At 40.4% G+C, this 19,052-nt stretch overlaps 2 protein-coding genes and 1 long non-coding RNA gene across 3 annotated transcripts; 1 reads left to right on the top strand and 2 right to left on the bottom strand.

The window, feature by feature from the left end:
• Positions 1–3,363: 3,363 nt before the first annotated feature.
• knl1 (kinetochore scaffold 1) lies at positions 3,364–14,536 on the bottom strand. The gene is made up of 26 exons (XM_069722327.1): positions 14,485–14,536; positions 14,341–14,399; positions 14,236–14,254; positions 14,063–14,103; positions 13,903–13,955; positions 12,986–13,742; positions 12,491–12,543; positions 11,983–12,286; positions 11,524–11,576; positions 9,038–11,251; positions 8,492–8,606; positions 8,313–8,365; positions 8,134–8,232; positions 7,904–8,019; positions 7,542–7,632; positions 7,231–7,347; positions 7,048–7,135; positions 6,841–6,903; positions 6,717–6,756; positions 6,482–6,586; positions 6,294–6,394; positions 5,853–5,921; positions 5,497–5,606; positions 4,966–5,087; positions 4,496–4,621; positions 3,364–4,201 (listed from the first exon to the last, which is right to left on the bottom strand). Exons 2-26 carry the CDS (start codon positions 14,354–14,356, stop codon positions 4,105–4,107), a joined length of 5,022 nt encoding a protein of 1,673 aa, XP_069578428.1. The 5' UTR covers positions 14,357–14,399; positions 14,485–14,536; the 3' UTR covers positions 3,364–4,104.
• A 125-nt stretch (positions 14,537–14,661) lies between these two features.
• Positions 14,662–15,687, bottom strand: LOC138635040 (uncharacterized). The gene is made up of 4 exons (XR_011312048.1): positions 15,567–15,687; positions 14,998–15,032; positions 14,820–14,856; positions 14,662–14,723 (listed from the first exon to the last, which is right to left on the bottom strand). It is a non-coding gene; the product is annotated as an uncharacterized lncRNA (long non-coding RNA).
• Positions 15,688–16,029: 342 nt separating this feature from the next.
• Positions 16,030–18,337, top strand: knstrn (kinetochore localized astrin (SPAG5) binding protein). Its single transcript, XM_069722345.1, has 9 exons — positions 16,030–16,094; positions 16,324–16,370; positions 16,684–16,783; positions 17,025–17,054; positions 17,156–17,243; positions 17,367–17,481; positions 17,591–17,652; positions 17,896–17,970; positions 18,096–18,337. The coding sequence occupies exons 2-9, from the start codon at positions 16,349–16,351 to the stop codon at positions 18,225–18,227; spliced, it is 624 nt and encodes a 207-aa protein (XP_069578446.1). The 5' UTR covers positions 16,030–16,094; positions 16,324–16,348; the 3' UTR covers positions 18,228–18,337.
• Positions 18,338–19,052: the final 715 nt, after the last annotated feature.

Raw genomic sequence — 19,052 nt, 5'->3', positions numbered from 1 at the left:
TGCAGCAGTGGCTATACGTTTCATTTTTTTTTTACCCCTGGACCGTTCTTGTTGACAGCATAATGAACTGTAGCTGCAACGCCTTCAGAATAAATCCATTGTGTTAGCGCAGACCTTCCCTCTGGACCTGCTGTAAAGTCCCACACTTGGTTTCGACGGTTCGGTCTTTATCTTTCTCCAGCAGCGTTGTCTGAAGCAGCGCCGTTACGAGAATCATCACAAGACATGGCCGAGTTGTTCCGCGGACAAACACGGCCACCGAGGTCGGAGGAAGTGGAGGACATCCGAGGTGAATCACTGCAGACTGGAGGTGTTGGCAGACAGTGTTTACAGATACAGTCGCTGGTTTACTGCAAATTAGCTCTCTGGTGAACTTGACCTATAAAACGGCTTCTGTAAATGAAATGCTGATGAGCTCCTGCATATTTATGCTTCATTTCTTTGCCAAATGTTTTGTGCAGTTATTTATTTATTTATTTATCCATCGGGGTTTTTACAGAGTTGAAAACTAATCAAACCAGTAAAAACTGGCGGAAATCAAGCGAGGCGATGCGATTCAGACTGGTCCCAGAACTGAGCCCTGAGAGACCCCACGCCACGTATACTACTACTGCATATGAAGCAGAATTACACTGGTGCAGTGTATCAAGGTGAGTATTTAGCGCAAAAAATATTTAAACTTAAGAGTGTATAATGCTGCAGTTACTTAAAGAGCTCAATTAAAAATTAATTGGACAATTGCAGTTCTGCTAGCGGCTCTGTGAGTGAGTACTTTGTCACAGTGGTAGTTTGAGCTAAAAGCTAATTCTGCATCGCCATCATGTGGCAAGTAATAATGGGAAATACTATTTATTACGATTCAGCATATACTAACCTTTAACAATTGAACGTGGCCGATGTCAGACATCCATGTTTGCTTGTTTTTTGCTGATCACACTCTTTTTAGGGGGAAAGTCGGATATATTGGAGCTTAATATCTGAATTTCAAAGCAATTCACTGGACAGTTGTTTAAATGTTTAAATGTCCTCAGGTGACCACGAGTATCTGCAGCTGAAAATGCAGATTCAACTTTGATGTTAAGAGAAAAATATATTGAAAGTTGCCACCAATTGAAACTCACTGAAAATGATAGCATAGGACTATTAAAATGATTTATTTTCCTGTAAAGAGAAATCAAAAAAATAGTCCTCCACAGTAGAATAAAGTGAATATATGCTGTTTATTTGTATTTCTTTCTTTGTGGATTACATGTAAAGCTCCAGTGCATCTGGCCTCAACACAAATGAAATCACAATGCAGTTTTCCATCATCCAAAACCAATTGTATTTCCTCACACCTTGCTTCCCTGTGATGTCAGCTGAGGACCCTGATGAGGTTACGAAGGTGAAATACTGCTCCCGCATCTGAGGATAAACAGATTTGAAACAGGTCGCTCGAGGCCAAATGTTCCACTTTACAGAATTAGGCCTCGGGTGCGGTGACAATGTCGACACCTAATTTGATCTAAATCACAATAAAACCGTACATTTGTCTCAGAAAGAAAACGTGTTTCATCACATCTCTTATGATGATGTACTTTGCCTCAAGCAAAAAAATATCTTTTATATTTTGAAGCCGTATATGATCATATGAAACTATCCTATAGTGCATGAGAGTGCATTTCTTTGACATTTGACTGACTGGTTTTTTTTTTTGCTTCTGTTTGTTGGTGTTTTAATGAGTTTGGATCCACCCGTTCAATCCAAGATGCACAGTGTCGTTTACCAATTAAACCGCAGACGCCCAGATTGGGGCTCAGACACTTTTTTTTTTTCCTGTAAACTATGTGTAAAATATATTACATTTTAGCTCACAGACCTCCATCGGACTCATTTGTGGCTCTTCAAGAAGTTGCCCAACTCCGAATCAAACCTTTGATTTCATGCATTTCAGTTCAATTTGTCCAAATGCTAATCTGACATTTACTTCCAGTATTTTCTGTTGGGGCAACACTGATTTTCCAGTGACAGCAGGTGGGAGATAATTTCCACTTCAACCAGCAGAGACAACGTCGCTCTGCCGGTTCCTGGAATTCGTTTTTACTACTCGATGAAATTGCACTTTTTCACTACCGACAAATGTGTGAGTATTTAGAACACTGGGAAAGAAGAGCAAAGACCTTTCCACCAAGTTATTTGCAAAAAAAAAAACCAAAAAACAACCCCACAGAAATTCAGTCAAACAGAAAATGCGACAATCTTTTTGATTTGACAAAACCGTGGTTAATTAAAAAAAGAAAAGAAAAGCAAACTAACTTCTATTTGCATCGTTGTATGAAAATCGAATGAATAAATCACTTTCGCACTTCAATGAAAAATCCGTCAGCGGATCGATCGAAACGAAATGGCGTTGACCCTCAGGAGGTCAGGAGACCCAAATGCTGCCGTCCTCTATCTGCTTTGACAGCAGCCGTTGTTTCTTGTGGGGAGGGAGAGAGAGAGGGGGAGGACCTCGTCTCCCCTGACGGCTCACTCGAGGGTGACGGTTTGGAAAGTCCACTCTGACCCTTGGCATGGACGGCTGACAGTCGCTGTCCCCCCTCCCCCCTCCACCTCCACCTCCGTTCTCTCGGAGGCTCGTCTCTGGCCGTTTGACCTTTCAGATGAACTCTGGACACTGTCCACGTCAGTCATGTCTCGGCTGTTTCGATCGCACCGACGTCCACGTCTTCCACCGTCTTGGGAGACAAATAACGCTGAGGTTCGTTTGATCCTTTACTCGTTACCGAGAGGAATTAACGGCGTCTTCAAATGCGTCGGGTATCAATTCATTTGCTCTAATTTGTGTCATTTTTTTCTGAGTAGTTTTATATTTGTTTGATGAATTTAAAGCGGCAAAATTTACGAGATGGATATTTCTGGTTGAAATAAATGCAAACGGTTAAGGCTTGCTTGAGCAGAATTTAAACATATTTATGATCTATAATTTACCGTTTTCTTTTCATGTCCTTGTAAACTCAGTACTTTTAAACAAACCACTGAGGGGAGAATGGGTTCAACCGTTTCATCCTGAAGGCTGTTTAGGTTTTGTTTTTTTTCCCCATTTAAAAAAGATAAAACATTTGGAATTCACCTGGAAAAGACTTCACAGGGATAGATGTTTAATTCAGGAGAGGTTATAGATATTGGAAAACGTGATGCTCTACAGGCCCACAGCGCCCTCTGAAGCCCAACCACAGGGCAGGAGGTGCAGCATTTGGCTCTGAAAAATGGATTTTAAATGTCTAATTTGCAGCTCATTCCTTAAAGGGGATGTGTAAAAAATAAATAAATAAAAGAGATAGAAAGAGAGAAATATGAAATACACAAAAATCCTGTGTTTTTAGTTTGATTTTAATATTGTAGAAACTATAGATCACACCCTTTCCGTTTTTGTCGCCGTACGACTTGATAGGTTCTTGGTCACCGCTGGATGTGGAGCGATGAACAGAACTTGTCTTTACGGAGAACAAACCCACTGAAGAATGCAAATAAACAAAACCATAAATCGGTGATGCAGTCAACTAAGTGAAGGCAGTAAGAAAATGATTGTTCCAGGGAACAATATGCAGAAAACAGTGATAGCATGCAGAAGTGGAAGGGAGGGGGGGACAAAAAAAAAACAAAAACCAAAAAAACACCAAATTTGGCCAAACAAAGTAGATTTCATCATTGGGAATATTGATTATAATTTCCTGACTGAACACTGCAAAAAACACAATTTTACAGGTTAAAATTTTTACATGGTAATCTAGAATTTGGCCGTTTTTTTTCCAGGTGGGCGAAAAGTGTTTCATTCTACCAACATCCAACAATTCTTCCCATTTCATTTTTAGAGCATTTTAGTTGAGAAAAAAAAAAAGTATTTACAAATATTGGGGACTTCTTGGTCAAATCTCTGAAAGACAAAGACATGAAATGTAGTTTTAAACTCATCTGATTTGAAGCATTTTTTTTTTTTTATCCATTTTAACATTTCTTCCGACAATATTGGAACACAAAAGTATTTGAAACAAAATGCAATTAAGAGGTTTTGCACAGAGCTAACATTTCACAGGTGCAGTTGCACAGGAAGTATTTCTGATCTCAGCAGAGGAAAGTCTCGTGAATCTTTTTGACAATCTTCGTCAAGCGATTCTTGCCGGGAGGGAACGACGACACGATCTCTTTAATCGATTGCACCCTGGAAACAACATGAAAATATTAACAATTATAATTCCTTTTTTTGGTTCTTTCTGGCCTTTAAATAAGTTATACAAATCAGCTCTAACCTTATTATTTATAATATTAATTTGGTTGCACCGCATATAGCTTTGAAAGTGACATATTTTTACACTTTTCCGAAACAGACATCTGAATATGTAGAATACGGGACCTTTAACATTGAGCCTTTCTTTCCACCCGAATGCCAACAAAGTACGAGTTTACTTTATTCAATGAACCTGAATTTGTTGATTCCCATTCGAGTCCTACTTACTTTGTGCGCCCGACTAGGTTCATGAAGCTCTGTACGTGAAAGACGAGGCAGTTGTTGATCAAATTGACGGCCAACATGACCTCAAACTTGATAATTTTCTTGAGACTGCTGAACATGATGCACACTCTGGAAGAAGAAAACAGGATATCAGAATTTTGTTTTTGAATGTCAACTTTTTGAAATGTGTCAATTTAAGACTGAGCCGTCCTCGATGTGATTTTGGATAAATGGTATTAATTAAGACGAAATTGCTGTTGCTTGAAAAGGACGAAATGACAATTATAGTGGAGTTTCGCGACCGCATTTGAAGTGAAGTGATCTGCTTCGGACTGAGAACCCCGAAGATTCAGCACCATCACTACTGAAGTGAGAAGCGGGCCGCGGTAGATTGGCACTTTGAACCGACGTGCGCGATTATTTGATCTAGTGTGGGAATGTCGTCTTATCTCCCCGCGGAGGCGAGTTCTTACCGAGCATCATCGCAGTCGATGTCGAGGATATTGAGCGGGATACTCCCCCACATCTTCAGCCGGCGCACCTCCTCTCCCAGCAGGCGACAGCGACCCACCACCAGGCTGACGTCGTGGAACAGCTGAACCGCAACGGCAGACAGAATAATTGAGTGGAAACCCCTCGTGCGCTGCAGGAACTGGGGACCGGAGGCGGTTCCGCCTGCAGCTGCCCGGCTAGCATCTACCGATAGCCTGCTTGTGAAGTGTTTCGGGAACGTGGAACCTTGTAATGTTTACCAATCATCTGCATGTAAGGCGTTTAAGGGACATTTGTAAATTGTAACTACAAAAAAAATTTAAAAATAAAAAATTAAAAAAAAATCTGGGTTACACTCTCCCCCTCTAAATGCGTGCATGAGTCTCTGCATTTAGAGGGGGACAAGATCTGACCATGAAGAAGATATGACCGCATTTGAACAGAAAGTCTAAGAACAACTTTCGCATGCTCACCTCTCGAAATCAACCAAACGTATCTTCATTCACACCCACCTTGGGAATATGTCTGCTCATTGAGTATTTCTCCACCCACGCAGATTCTCCCTCAATGTACTGGGAGACCAGTTTGTGAACCAGGCGGGCGTAGCCCTGCGACTTCGCCTCTGGGTAGACAGCAAAATGTACAGGTTTGTTTTCACAAATGACCCGCGACAAATCGGTTTGCTCATAATAAAAGTTCCGGCGGACAGCACATCCACACAAAGATTTGGGAAATGTAAATTTCTCGTGGCAGGTATGAAAGTAGACGACGTGGACCGAGATTTGAACGCACAGAAACAGCAACGCGGATTCAGTAAAAAAATCGTCACGAATGATGACTCGTGACGTCCCGTATTTTGTTTTCTCACCATCAAAGTCGAATCTGAAAGTGATGCGAGATATTTTCCGCTCACGCTGACGGTCATCATCATCGTCATCTACAAAAACAGAAACATGGATAGATATTAGAAATGAACAAAGGACGAGAACTGTGCGGAAAAACTCTTCACCCAGGGTACCTAATCTACTATTTGAAATATCGTTAAAGGTTTTGATAGAGACAAATATAAAATGACTGACGGGCAGGAATGGACAATAGCGACTGAGATGTGGCTGAAAGAGCCAAAATTTTAAGTGTTTAGAGAGCAATGATGTTTTGCTTTGATTTGCATGTGGATGCACATCTTAATTTAAAAAGGAAATGCTATCAGAGAAACAATATTATTGCCGTGAACAACGTCTACTACAAATTCAAATTAGAGCCGCTCTCTAGTGATTGCTTGTATGAGATAACGTGAAGAAAATCTTACCATCGGAACTTTCAAACACCAACTCGAGATACAAGGTGTTGTAGAGAAAAGTGTAGATTTTGCAGTTGTCCTTTGCCTCCTTGAACTTCCATTCATTCACCCTGAAGTAAAGAATATACAAAATAGATTTTACTTCGTTATCTTTGTATGCAAAATCGTCGTGAAGGTGTAAAAAGTCTGAAACTGACAGATGCAGCATGGCGATGTGTTCCTCCAGGGTCCTCGTCTCCTCTCTCAGCCAACAAAGTTTATTGGAAGTCTGATTCCTCTGCATCTCCAGTTCACACATTTGTCTTTCGCGGGAACAAACAAAAAACAAAAAAATAAGCAAAAAGAAAACTTGATATATTTACCATAATTTAACGTGCTGCTTAAGAGTCTACGTTTCTGTCAAACTTTCCGTGTAAGGATGCCTCAACTCACCTCTCATCGTCAGCCAAAGTCTTGTTGATTTTCATTATTTCTTCAATTAAAAAAAACTCACAATGACATTTTCATTTTGAGCACATGAATGTAAACAAACCAAAAATAATCCAGTGGTTTTTACCTTTCTGTATTGATTTCAGACTTGGTTTGTTTTCGAAGCCTTTTTCCTCGACTGCAGTAATTTCTAAACGAAGAGGAAAAAAACGGATCAGGCTGCAGCAGCAACATCCACCTTCATGCTGTCTGAATTAGTAAGTTCATTTATAGACAATGCACACGATTGTTGCTATTACAAACAAATATTACAAAGTCCCCACTGTAGCCATACCCGTTTCTAATTCATGAATGTAGTCATCCAGACTTTTTAGCATCTCGTCTGCTTCCCCAATTGTTCCTCTCACTTTCAGCTGCTCCTCCTTTTACGAATGATAATAAAAAAAAATTAATTACATTTCTCACTTAAAACCATCTCTAATGTCCCGGTTTAGTATTTTTGTATGAAGGTTCTTACCAGACTAGCCTGAATAAGATTTGTATACAGGATCTCCTTCATTTCATGGGACTGAACTTTGCTTGTTTTTCTGAAGAAGTTACTTCTCTCCTTGAGTTTTGCACCGAAAGATTTGAGCTGTTGATTCGAGCAAATACAGAAAAAGGGTTAAGATTGAGATCACATAGCACATTCATTACCATTTCTATTAAGCACACACAGCAAAGGGCACATAGTGTTTCAAAATGTGACAATTATACTGCAGATAGTTTCTTGCGGGGAAGTTCGTAAAAGAGATTTTTGCACTTTTAAAAGTTCACATCCTTTCGTACCTCTCTCTCTGTAGAATGCTTCATCTCTTCCCACAGCGGTCTATTAACTGTCTTCAGAGGTTTGTCTAGATCCTGCATCCGAACCTTCAACCTGGAAAAAGACTTGTTTTTGAGTTTCAAACCTAATATATATTAATAAAATATTGAACTGTTACCAGACAACAGCTATTTTGAACTTCTTAAAAGAGTGTATGTATGCCACTTCCACTTTAATACTGGAACTACTGAGTTTCAAAAGAGCAGACAGGCGTGACGAGGCCACGCCATCCAACAAATGACATAAAACCCTCTCAGATAATATTGAATGTGTAGTTTTAGATTGGTTAATCATGAATATGTTATGTAACCCGAACCGCACTGACCTTGTCACCTTCTCTGTGAGGTCTGTGACATTTGTCTCGTAGACCATCTGTTTAGGACGGTTGATATGTTTGGCTTTCAGTAAATCCATTGGCGTGAGATCTGGGTCTGATAAAAGCTGCGAAAAGAAAAAGAAAACATCACAACAGAATATTTATATCTACATCCATCTATAAAAAAAAATAAAAAAATAAAATAAAAAAAAAGTCAATATATATGAAGCTGAACCTACTCCTCCAGGAAGGACACTTTGTCGAGGATTATGGATGACAAAGTCTATGTTGAAGAGTTTGAAGAACTCGGAAACTGTGATGCTGCCATCCTCCAGTTTCTGTAATCAAAACATTGAAGGAAGTTAAATATCAGAACCAGAGAAATGATCATTTTGAAATATATCTAAAGACAACATACCTTCTGTCCTTCACTGGCATGGTCATCAAGCTCGAACATGCTTTGTTTAAAAGCTGGAAAAAAAAAAAAAAAACCATCAAAAGGTAAAAAAGAAGCAAAAATGATGTCAGCAAACATAAAGCATAGGCCACTAAGGATCTTAATGATTCCCCTTTGCATTGGAAACTTTAAGGACTCACTTGACTCAAATGTAGCTTCACATCTGATGCTGGCTGTGTGACCGCCGCTGGAGGAATCGATGGTCTGCGTGGTCGTACGAGCTGCAATGTTACTTTCACATTCTCCAACATTTGACTGTAACGCCGCGGGAGAAGGGTCAGATAAAAATAAAAAGGAGAAAAACACAAAACGGAATCCATTTAAATCTACACAAAAGAAATTGTAATATAATATAGACTAAATTATCAAATTTGAAAGTCATACTGTATAGCCCGCTGCCGTTTTCATTCACAAATGTAGTTGCAAAAACCACATAAAATGTTGGTTTTCTCGTATTGCAAAGAAGTTTCCATTAACCAGGAATTAAACCTGGAGGATTTCACAGAACAGAAGGCTTCTTGCTTCAAATGTGATGTTATGCTAATAAACAATATGTAAAGATTATACTCTTTAACCTGGATTTGTACTAAAAAAAGTAAATACGATAAACAAAAACCTCTGTGAATATTTGAGAATTTACAGAACTCCACCTTCATCCACTCATAGCGTAATTAAACTTGACTTACCATTTCAACAATCTCAGTGGGTGCTTGCATTCTCTTCTCATCCTCCATATTATTTTCACCTTCTGGGAAAGGTCTTTTCTGTCCCTGGACAGCGCTCATAAAGTCCTCTTCAAACACATCTTCCTCCAAAAGCTCCTCCATGTTGAACTGTTGGGAAAGATCCTCTTTTTCAGGGATTTTCGGCGGACTCCCGATGTCCAGCGTTTCGGACACGTCTTCGTAGCCATCCAGCTCCTCATCATAAATATTGCTCACGTCGTTGTCAAAGTTGCTCAGCTGAATGTCAACATTGACCGCCCCTGTGTTTTCTGCAGCTTTTGCCTTCTTCGAATCATCAGGTTTGCTTCTTTGGGGGAGTTTGGCCTTCAAGCCCCCCATTGAGAATCTGGACATGAGATGTTTGGTGTTCAGGCTGAAAGGAGTCGCGGTGGCCGTAGCCGGGGGTCGTTCCGCTCCGGTGTCGTCTTCTGTGTTCACCAAACCCATTTCGAGTTCTGGCTCCTCGACGGGCAGGGATACGTTTTTCTCTTGAGAGTTTGCGTTCGGGTCGTGGTCCGTCTGAGGCAGAGGTGCGGTGCAGGCGTCCGTGGCAACGGCATCAGGAGCCGTGTTTATCATCGCGCTTAAACGTCTCACTTTTGACTGGATATCGGCTAAACTCTGTCGCCTAGATTTCCGTGAACGCAGCGTATCCGCATCTTGGTCGCCGGCGCTGGGCGAGCTTTCCGTCTTCTGTGACGAGGGGGAAGTCGAAGTTCTCGGTTCAGGTTCTTTCTTGGTCTCCGTTTCACTCGAGTCAAGTAGCTTTGTTATTTCCGCATCATCGGGGTTGGACGTCCCAACGGCGTCATCGCTCGCCTCCACGTTCTTCACATGTTCAGAATCGGGGGCTTGTGTTGAAGAAAGACATTGAAGCGGCTCATCTGTGCATGTCGGTCCCAAAATGTAGCCTGTCTGAGCTTCAGTCATATCCATGCTGACGGTGATTTCTGGCGAGTCCGTCTCGGTTTTACTTACCGACTTCTCCAGGACAGCTGAAAGCGAACCTCCGGCTTCATCTCCAGTTTTCATGTCAGGTTTCTGCGTTTCAAGCTGCGGCAGAAGGCCATTGATGTCAGGATTTTCCCGAAGGAATGGTATAGACGTAGCTTCTGCTTTAAGATGATCCTTGGGGCCACTCGTCATTGACAGGTAGTTATTATACCCTGGATCCAAACCACGTGCTGATAAGGATCTGTTTCTGCTCCGACCAAAGGTTTCACTTTCTCTCTTCTTTGCAGCAAAAGGAAAATGCGTGGTTTTCCCGACGGGCAGAACGTTTTGGTGCGGTGAAACAGAGTTTGATGCCGAGTTACTGTCAATATTTACAGTGAGGCACTGGGTCATATCCATGGCCATATCCTCTGCGGTGAACCTCACCGTTTTCTCTCCGCAAGTTGGTAGGAAGTCCACATTTGGATGCGACTTTGGTTCGAAATCGGTGGCAATGTTTACCGTGTGACTTTGTGTCATATCCATAGCAGCGTCATTTGCAGTGAACCTCACCGTTTTGTCGGCTGGAGCTGGCACCAAGTCCACATTTTGGGCGGACTGCGGGTGTAAATCGGTGGCAATGTTTACCGTGTGACTTTGTGTCATATCCATAGCTGCGTCATTTGCAGTGAACCTCACCGTTTTGTCTTCGTTAGCTGGCACCAAGTCCACATTTTGGGCGGACTGTGGGTGTAAATCGGTGGCAATGTTTACCGTGTGACTTTGTGTCATGTCCATAGCCGCGTCATTTGCAGTGAACCTCACCGTTTTGTCGGCTGGAGCTGGCACCAAGTCCACATTTTGGGCGGACTGCGGTTGTAAATCGGTGGCAATGTTTACAGTGTGACTTTGTGTCATGTCCATAGCCGCGTCATTTGCAGTGAACCTTACCGTTTTGTCTTCGTTAGCAGGCATGAAGTCCACATTTTGGGCGGACTGCGGTTGTAAATCGGTGGCAATGTTTACAGTGTGACTTTGTGTCATATCCATAGCCGCGTCATTTGCAGTGAACCTCACCGTTTTGTCGCCTTGAGCTGGCACTAAGTCCACATTTGGACGCGACTGCGGTTGTAACTCGGTGGCAATGTTCACGGTGAGACTTCTTGTCATACTCATACGGGCATCATCTGCAGAAAACCTCACCGTTTTCTCTCTGTAGTCATCCTCACTGTAAAGTTTGTCCTGTGGAAACAAACAAACAAACAAAAAAATCAGTTAGTGTACGGCCATAGAAAACACCAATCTTCACATCAAAAATTGTAAATACCAAAATCAAAATATTTTACAATTTCAGGGAGAAAGATTTCACAGAGAAAAGTATAAACAGTACAGACAATATATACGGCTTCAACTTTTTGGAAACGCGTTATTCGGTAAAAGTAAGCCGCAATTTAATTCATCAGGAGAAAAAAAGACCTTCGTGAAAATTCAAGTCGGTGAATATTTGATCTCACCTGAGGTCTCCACACCTTCATCTTTAAAGATGGTTTCAATGAAGTTTCCAAACCTTAACATGGACATCACATAAAAAACAAATTAGCAAAACGAATCAGACATAGTTTCCCCCCCCCCATCTGAAAATGAAGAGCTGCGACAATATTTTATTAACTTCTCAAATATGAAGATTCAGTGGTTTTGTTACTTGGATGTTAGTAAACTTCGGATCTAATTGATGGCTGGACAAAACAAGACATCTGATGATTTCAACGTGAGCTTTAGGAAACTGTAACAGTCATTTTTTTACAATACATTTTAGAGCCAAAAATAATTATCAACACAGACAATCTGCAAATTATTCCTTATGGATTGCATTTTTTATTTCCATCATTGTCCCAAGGTCTAAATTGTTTTTACTCTTACAATCTTCAGTTACTTCGAAAATAAATGAACTGCAGGGTTTGGGGTTTCCATACCTTTATGCTTAGATGAGCCGAGTGCTCCGCTGCTCTGCAGTCCTGAAGTAATATTTGGAGAGGTCGGTGCAGCGGTCGGCATCAATCTGGGAACCTCACGATTCCAAATGGGGTCATTCGGATTGGAGAGACTTGCAAGAAAGTTCTTAAATCCTAATTCGAAATTACCTCCTGACATTTGAGCAGCAGCAAATGGACCAACGGCAATATTCATGGTGTGACTCCGAGTCATGTCCATGAACTCATTGCCTGCAGTGAACATTACCGTTTTCTCTCTGCGTTCATCGTTAGCGTCAGAGCTGAGCTGAAGAACAAAAAGACAGTCACCACATACTCACTAAAAATGTTGCATAATAATTATTGAGCATTAAAACACAACATTTTGAAGATTATACTGATGCATGTTAACAACAACAGCAACTCCTATATAACAAAAGTGACAAAGTTTCAAAATATAATATACAATTGTGCATTTATTTTGTAATGTAAAAATAAATCTGAAACTCACCTTTTGTCTTTGAGAAGCACATAGAGGAGGAGGCACAGTGAAGGAGCTCTTCTCTAATTTTGGAAAATGAAACGTAATTAGATACCATTAAAACTGTAATTCAATCAACGGTGCAATGGTTGCAGCAAAAGGAAAACGCACTCTAATATTGTATAAATCTGTGGGACTCACAAGAGACCGACTTGAAAGAAAATAGTCAAAACTAAAGCAGTAGAGGCCGAGTTATGCAGAGCTGTACTTCCTGTGTGTATGAAGTTCACACCTGATCTATAATGCTGGCGTTCAGTTCAAAACTTGTTGTCTCCAAGCGAGAGCTACGATACCCGAGATATCATGTTACGTTCTCGGCCTTGAAAAAGCTCCTCCTAAAATCACCACAAAGGACATCATACAACGTACTTCTCATCACTAGTATTCTGCTCTCGATGTGTCAAAGCCCCGTTAAAGTTAAAGAAAGGCACGTCGAAACAATCACAACATTAGATATCGTCCTACCTTTTTTACCCGGGTCGGCTCCTCGCGAGGTTTCACCGCTGTGCTGCCGTTTGCTCTTCATCCTCTGGGACACTTTACCGTCAGAGTGGGCGTACATGTCTCGAGTGGGGAAAAGACACTGAAAAGGATCGTCGTCGGTGCCTCCCAGAGCGACGCCCGTTTGGGCTTCGGTCACATCCATCCTCGCATCGTCAGGCCAGAGAGCGCTTCCGTAGTACGTTTCTCCCACCGTCTTGGCGTTAGTTAGCGACTTCTCCATCAAGGCGGAAGCAAAAGTTGGGGCGAGATTTTCTTTATCCACGCCGACTCTTTGTTTCGTAGCCTTGGCCTGGGCGCTGTTTGTTTCTTCGGCGGACGGTCCAGCAGGAGGAGTCATTCTGGCGACGCCGTTAGTTGGTTTAGAGAGGCTCGCGAGGAAGTTGGCAAATCCAGGATCCAAACAAGGCGCCAACGCGGGTACGTTTCTCTTCTCTACTCTTGAATCCACGTTTCTGCTCGTGGATGGTGTTCCTGAGCCACTCGCAATGTTGCCAGGGTGACTTGGGGTCATACCAGTGGAGCCGTTGTCCACAGTGAACATCACTCTTTGCTCTCCGCCGGTCGGGAAAATGTCACACCGTTGGACGGACACGTCTCCAAATAATTCTGCTTCACCGGCAATGTTTACGGTGTGAGAGTGGGTCATGTCCATTAATGGATCATCTGTAGAAAACATCACGGTTTTCTCGCCAAAGTCACTTCTGGTGTCAAAGTTGACCTAGTAAAGTCAAATATCTTTAGGTCAAAGGTCACTAAATATCAAGTTTTACACACACACACACAAAACGAGGATTGTAAAGCACAACGATAATATATTGTATCATAATTATAACATCAGTTTGACCATTTTGTGGCTGTGAAAGAGACTTCGAACTCACCTCTTCCCTTTGTTGAGAAGCATGTAGAGGCGCATTCAGAAGGTTTTCCATACCTACATTTGGAGACATAAATTTAGTAATAGCAATCCTCCACTACAACAGGTGATGCGAGCATTTGCTGATATCTGTAGGACGTAAAGGAAATACAAAATATCCCTACCCATGATTTGACCTCCATCTTCAGTGACCGCTATCTGGCCCCTAACGTTAAACAAAAGAAAAAGAAAGTAAGCGTTAAGATGGATGAATTTGACAGGTTTGGTAAGACTGTACATCTGAGTAAGCGGAAATGCAGCTGAATTAACAGAGGGAGCCAGATTTGTGCCACCGTACCTATTTTGTGTGGCTGCTGCTGCGGAAAAGCACAAAAGAAAGATTAAAAAGATGCTTAACATTTTTTTAAAAGGACATTTTATACATATTACAAGTATTACATACTTGCTGCTACTATCATCTCTTGTAAAGCACTGCGAGCAGGGGAGGCATTTTTCACATCCCTATAAAATAAATAAAAGTAATAAAAGTACTGATTAGTGTGAAATGTCCTCGTGTAAAACTATGATTTTATTTTTTGTAACTCACTTGGAAAAGAGGAGAACATCATTGGCAGGAGCAAAACTGACTCTCCTTGAAGTCCTCTTTTCCACTGATATGACTGGTTCCACCTTAGTAAAAAAAAAACATGAATGATAAATTACATAACACTAAACAAAGTCATTACTATCTAATTGTATATTTCTAGGGTAAGTAACGCCATTTACCACATTTTCATGTTGCTCCTCGTCGGGGGACGTAGTTGATTTCCGTTGTACTTTTAAAATCTGAAAATTGTAAGCGATATACTTCAGGTTATTCATTTGTTCAGGCTTCATCTAAAAAAAAAAAAAGAAAAGAAAAGAAAACAGTGTGACACTTACCGAGGAAATGCGTCGGTTGAAATAGCCATTGCCTTCGCTGTAAAACAAAGCATTAAAAAAAAAACAACGTAAATATGAAATCACAACATATTTGTTTGTGATGATGCTGTTCAGGTATGTCGCTTTGAAGTTCAGACACAAAAAGGGGCAAACTCTTCCTCTCTGCATCCTAACTCACACATTATTGCTGGGGTCCAAAGGCTCCATCTTCTTCTGTAGAAAAACACACAAAAAATATTGCAGTATGCAGAAATCACAACTTCTGCGGCATACGAGTACACTTAAGACGAGCGAGACGTGAAATGCATGCAAACTTTGAATTACTTTCATAGGCATACTGCATTTTCAGGCAGAGCTTTAAAATAATAACCATAGAAATATCATAGTGTGTGCAACAATAGGGGGGGGGGAGGTGGAGGAAAACAACAACAGGTTGACAAAGACTTGGATCCAAACGCAGAAGGAAGCTTTCAAAAGGGATCTACAGACGTATTTGCGCAATAATTGATCTTAAACAGAGCAATTACGTACGACGTCGGCTCCGTACCGTCAACGTTTGCACCACTTTTCTCGAAAAACCTTACGGTCTCTCTGTACTTTACAATCCAGACGACAACGGTGAGACTACAGCGCATTTATTCATTTAACGCAGACGTTAACGTTAGTTGGCCATTCATTAAAAAAAAAAAAATAAAAAATAAAAAAAAAATGGGCACCAAAACAACAAAGGAACATTACGGCCCATACCTTGTATCTGCTGCGAGTAAACTCTCCGCGTTTTACAACTTGCACCGTTGAGTAATCACTTGTTAACGAGCTTCAAAATGTTTTCATTTTCCTTAATTTTGTCCGGGACCGACGAGGGCGCCTCACCGACGCTTAACGTTAACGAGCCTCGACGCCAGAGCTTTGAATTTAACCGCCTCCACGCATGCGCATAGGCATCCTGTCAATTTAACTTATTTTCTCGATTTCCTATTTTATTTCGGTTACTGAAGTAGAATTAACTAAAAAAAAAAAAAAAACAACAACAAAAAAAACGATTTCTTATTCAAATCTGTATAACTGTTAGTTTGAATAAATCAAGAAATACGAGCATTTCAAAGTACAAAAATAAGCGCTATTTTTGTGTAACTTCCGGTTAGTTTAACGTATAAAATGTACAGGAAATGGCGTAGCTAACCGGAAGTTACGCACAGAGGGCGGGACGTTTTTAAAATTCGTGCGGGTCCATTTTGACTGTTGACAAATCTCGTTTTCAACGTATCCACGAAGGTAGGCATTGATGCCGTTTTATCATAACCAGGTCACGTTTATTGGTATGTTTTAGTTATTTCGAAAGCTTAAAGTGCACCTAAGCTCATCTAACTACAGTAATTCACTGCCTGTTTGAGGAAATCGTAACAAAATCCTTTTCAAAATCTGTCGATTTGTATGCTGCGGGCAACAACAAGTATTTCTGGAATTAGTAACTATGAAAAAATAGTGTTGTTTGTCCATCTAGGTGCCTTTAGCTGTGGAAAAAAAACATGTCATCAAAAATACCAAGAGGTGAGTCAAGTCAGCTATTAGTGTGCTGGTGGTTTTAATTATTGTGTTTTAAACTAAGCACATCTGCCATTAGAGCTGCTATGATTAATCGATTAATTCACTGACGGTTGATAACGCATGAATTGTTTTAAGTGAATTTTTTTTTTCAGTAAAATAAATGCTTAGATTTTTCTGATTCTAGCTTTTTTTAAATACGAATAGTTATTGTTCCTTTACTTCAACACGAAAATAAACAGAATATCTATATTTGAGTAAATATTTGATAGATTATTCAAAAATGCCCTGATATGATTAACAATCGTCTTTCTTCCAGGAGAGACAAAGAAAACTGTTCATGAACTTAAACCCACGACAGCCAACGCAGGCCAGAAATCAGACAATGTCCTTAAACCCCCCAAAGAAAATGTTCCAAGGTAAAAAAAAATAAACACTCACACGCCTTTTAATATTTCTTCAGCGAGGTAAGGAGGCAAACGGAGGCACAAAACCTTCAATAAACTGTGTCGCATGATTTCATACTTCGTCCCTTTGGCATCATTTTGTGTAAAGTCAAACAAACAAACAAACAAACATGTCTCAGTGGGCTTAAATCGTTCCTGCTGACGCCTTCACGACAACTCAATTCTTATTTTTCTTCACCATTTGTCATTTTAGGAAAAATGTTGCTCCTAAAGTACACAAAGGGTAAGTCAAACATTATATTGCATATCCTGAGCATGCAGTGAGTTTCAGCCTGTTTTTATTTTTCTCATATACTTTATGTGCACCTTTTATGTCCCCACCAGGTACGGGCAACAGGCAGAGCTCAAGAAGCAAAATCAGCATTTGATGACTGCCAATGAGGATCTGCAGAAAAACCTCTCGGATACGCAGGTACAAAGCAATTACATCGACATAACTAAGAATCTTTATTTGTCATTTTTGTACAGCATTTATTTTTGCACCATATTCTACAAAAAAAAATAAAAAATCGTAAAGCCATTTTTTATATTAAAGCAAAGAGTTGCCGAGTTGGAGCTGCAATACAACAACCTCGAAAAGGAGAACGCAGAGGTTCATAAAAACCTAAAGGATTGTCATGTCATCATGGTGGCCTCCAAAATAGACCCAGGTGAATGTACTAGTATATAAATAGAAAGTGTATTCACAAATTATGAAGTGTTTTTGTCAGCCTCGTTGCACTAGATAGAAATTCAGACGTCTTTTTCTTTCTTTCTCAGTTTTAGGAGAGACGGTTGGAGACGCTGCACGACAGAATGAAGATCAGAGGAAAGAAGTTCTGGTAAATCTATTTTATTTCAATTTATTTGATGTTATGTGTACAGTCATTTTTAATCCAATCTTTATCAAACTCGCACAAAAATCTCCAAACTGGGATATAAGTGAAATTACATTCATAAACTTATTGGTTACATGCTACAAAACCATGAAAGTGAAAAAATATACTGTAAATACAAAATATAGTTGTATCTTAGACATATGCATGGTTTGACCCACTAAACAGCTTTATCCTTTTTCATTTCAGTGTGTTTCCACAGATTTGTTGAATGAATTAAAGACCTTTGGTGAAGTTGCATCACAGCAGCGTGTTCAGCTTCATGTGAGTCTCCTGGTTTTTAACTGTCCTTTAGTTGACAGATTGCCAGTAACTTTGCTCTTTGTTGCGGTTGGTCTTTGGCCTTTGGGCTGAGTTCATTTCAAATGTGCTATTTCACAAACTTTCAGGAAATCCAAGCAAAAATGGCACACTTCACGAAAGCACGAGTCCTCATGCTGCAGGAGAGGGAGAACTTTTCCCTGGAGGCGGCTGAACTGGAAAATGCTCTCAAAGAAGCAAAAGCACTCTTACTACTGTAAAAGTGTTCAATATTTCTCACTTAAAAATGTGTGTTTTGTAAAAGCTTTGTACATATTGATGCAATTTAATGTGAGTGTGACTAAAATTTAATAAAGAATTCTTATTCCTTCATGTTCCTCACTCTGTCATATTTTAAACAGTGAAAACGCATATTTGTAAAAGCCTCACTGTCCGCAACACAAATCAAATTCTGCTGCTGAGATAAACTAACATTAAACTTTCATTAAAGCAATTTATATTTGAAAAATATCAATGGCTATTGCAGCTACATATACAGTGAACCCTCGCTATAACGCGGTTCACCTTTCACGGTCTCGCTGCTTCACGGATTTGCATCGTGCATTGTGTTCTGCATTCTGATTGGCTAAACAGTCTCTCCGCTTCTTCTCTACCTGTTTGTCAATAACGTTGCGGTTTAATATGTACACGTACGTAAAACAGCTCGCCAAATTATAAATAATCGATGGTGGCATGTCGGTTTATAAGAATCTTTTTGCCCAGAAGAAAAAAGAGCGACAACAACTACCGATAACTATGTTCTTCTCTCGAAAAACCACACCTGCACCGCCGGCTTTAGAAGAAAGAACCGCTGCAGAGCGGAGTCAGGATGCAGCGGCTCAGTCAGAAGAGCAGTGAAATACACGAGTCACTATTTGTCCTACTGTACTTTGTATTTGTTTTCATAATCATTTTTCATTTCCTCCCGTTCTAATCCAATGACTCGGGTCGCAGTGGGGCGGTGCCGATCTCAGCAATTTGAAGCCTTCAGTTCGTATTGATGATTAAAATTATTATTTTACAGTACAGTAGTTATTTGTAAAAAC

Source organism: Brachyistius frenatus, unplaced genomic scaffold (assembly GCF_029030835.1).
Source record: "Brachyistius frenatus isolate BFR_SWC_R1_liver_20210118 unplaced genomic scaffold, ASM2903083v1 Contig_286, whole genome shotgun sequence".
NCBI lineage: Eukaryota > Metazoa > Chordata > Actinopteri > Embiotocidae > Brachyistius > Brachyistius frenatus.
Note: the sequence above shows the minus strand (reverse complement) of the source record. Positions and strands in the feature narration are given on the sequence as shown.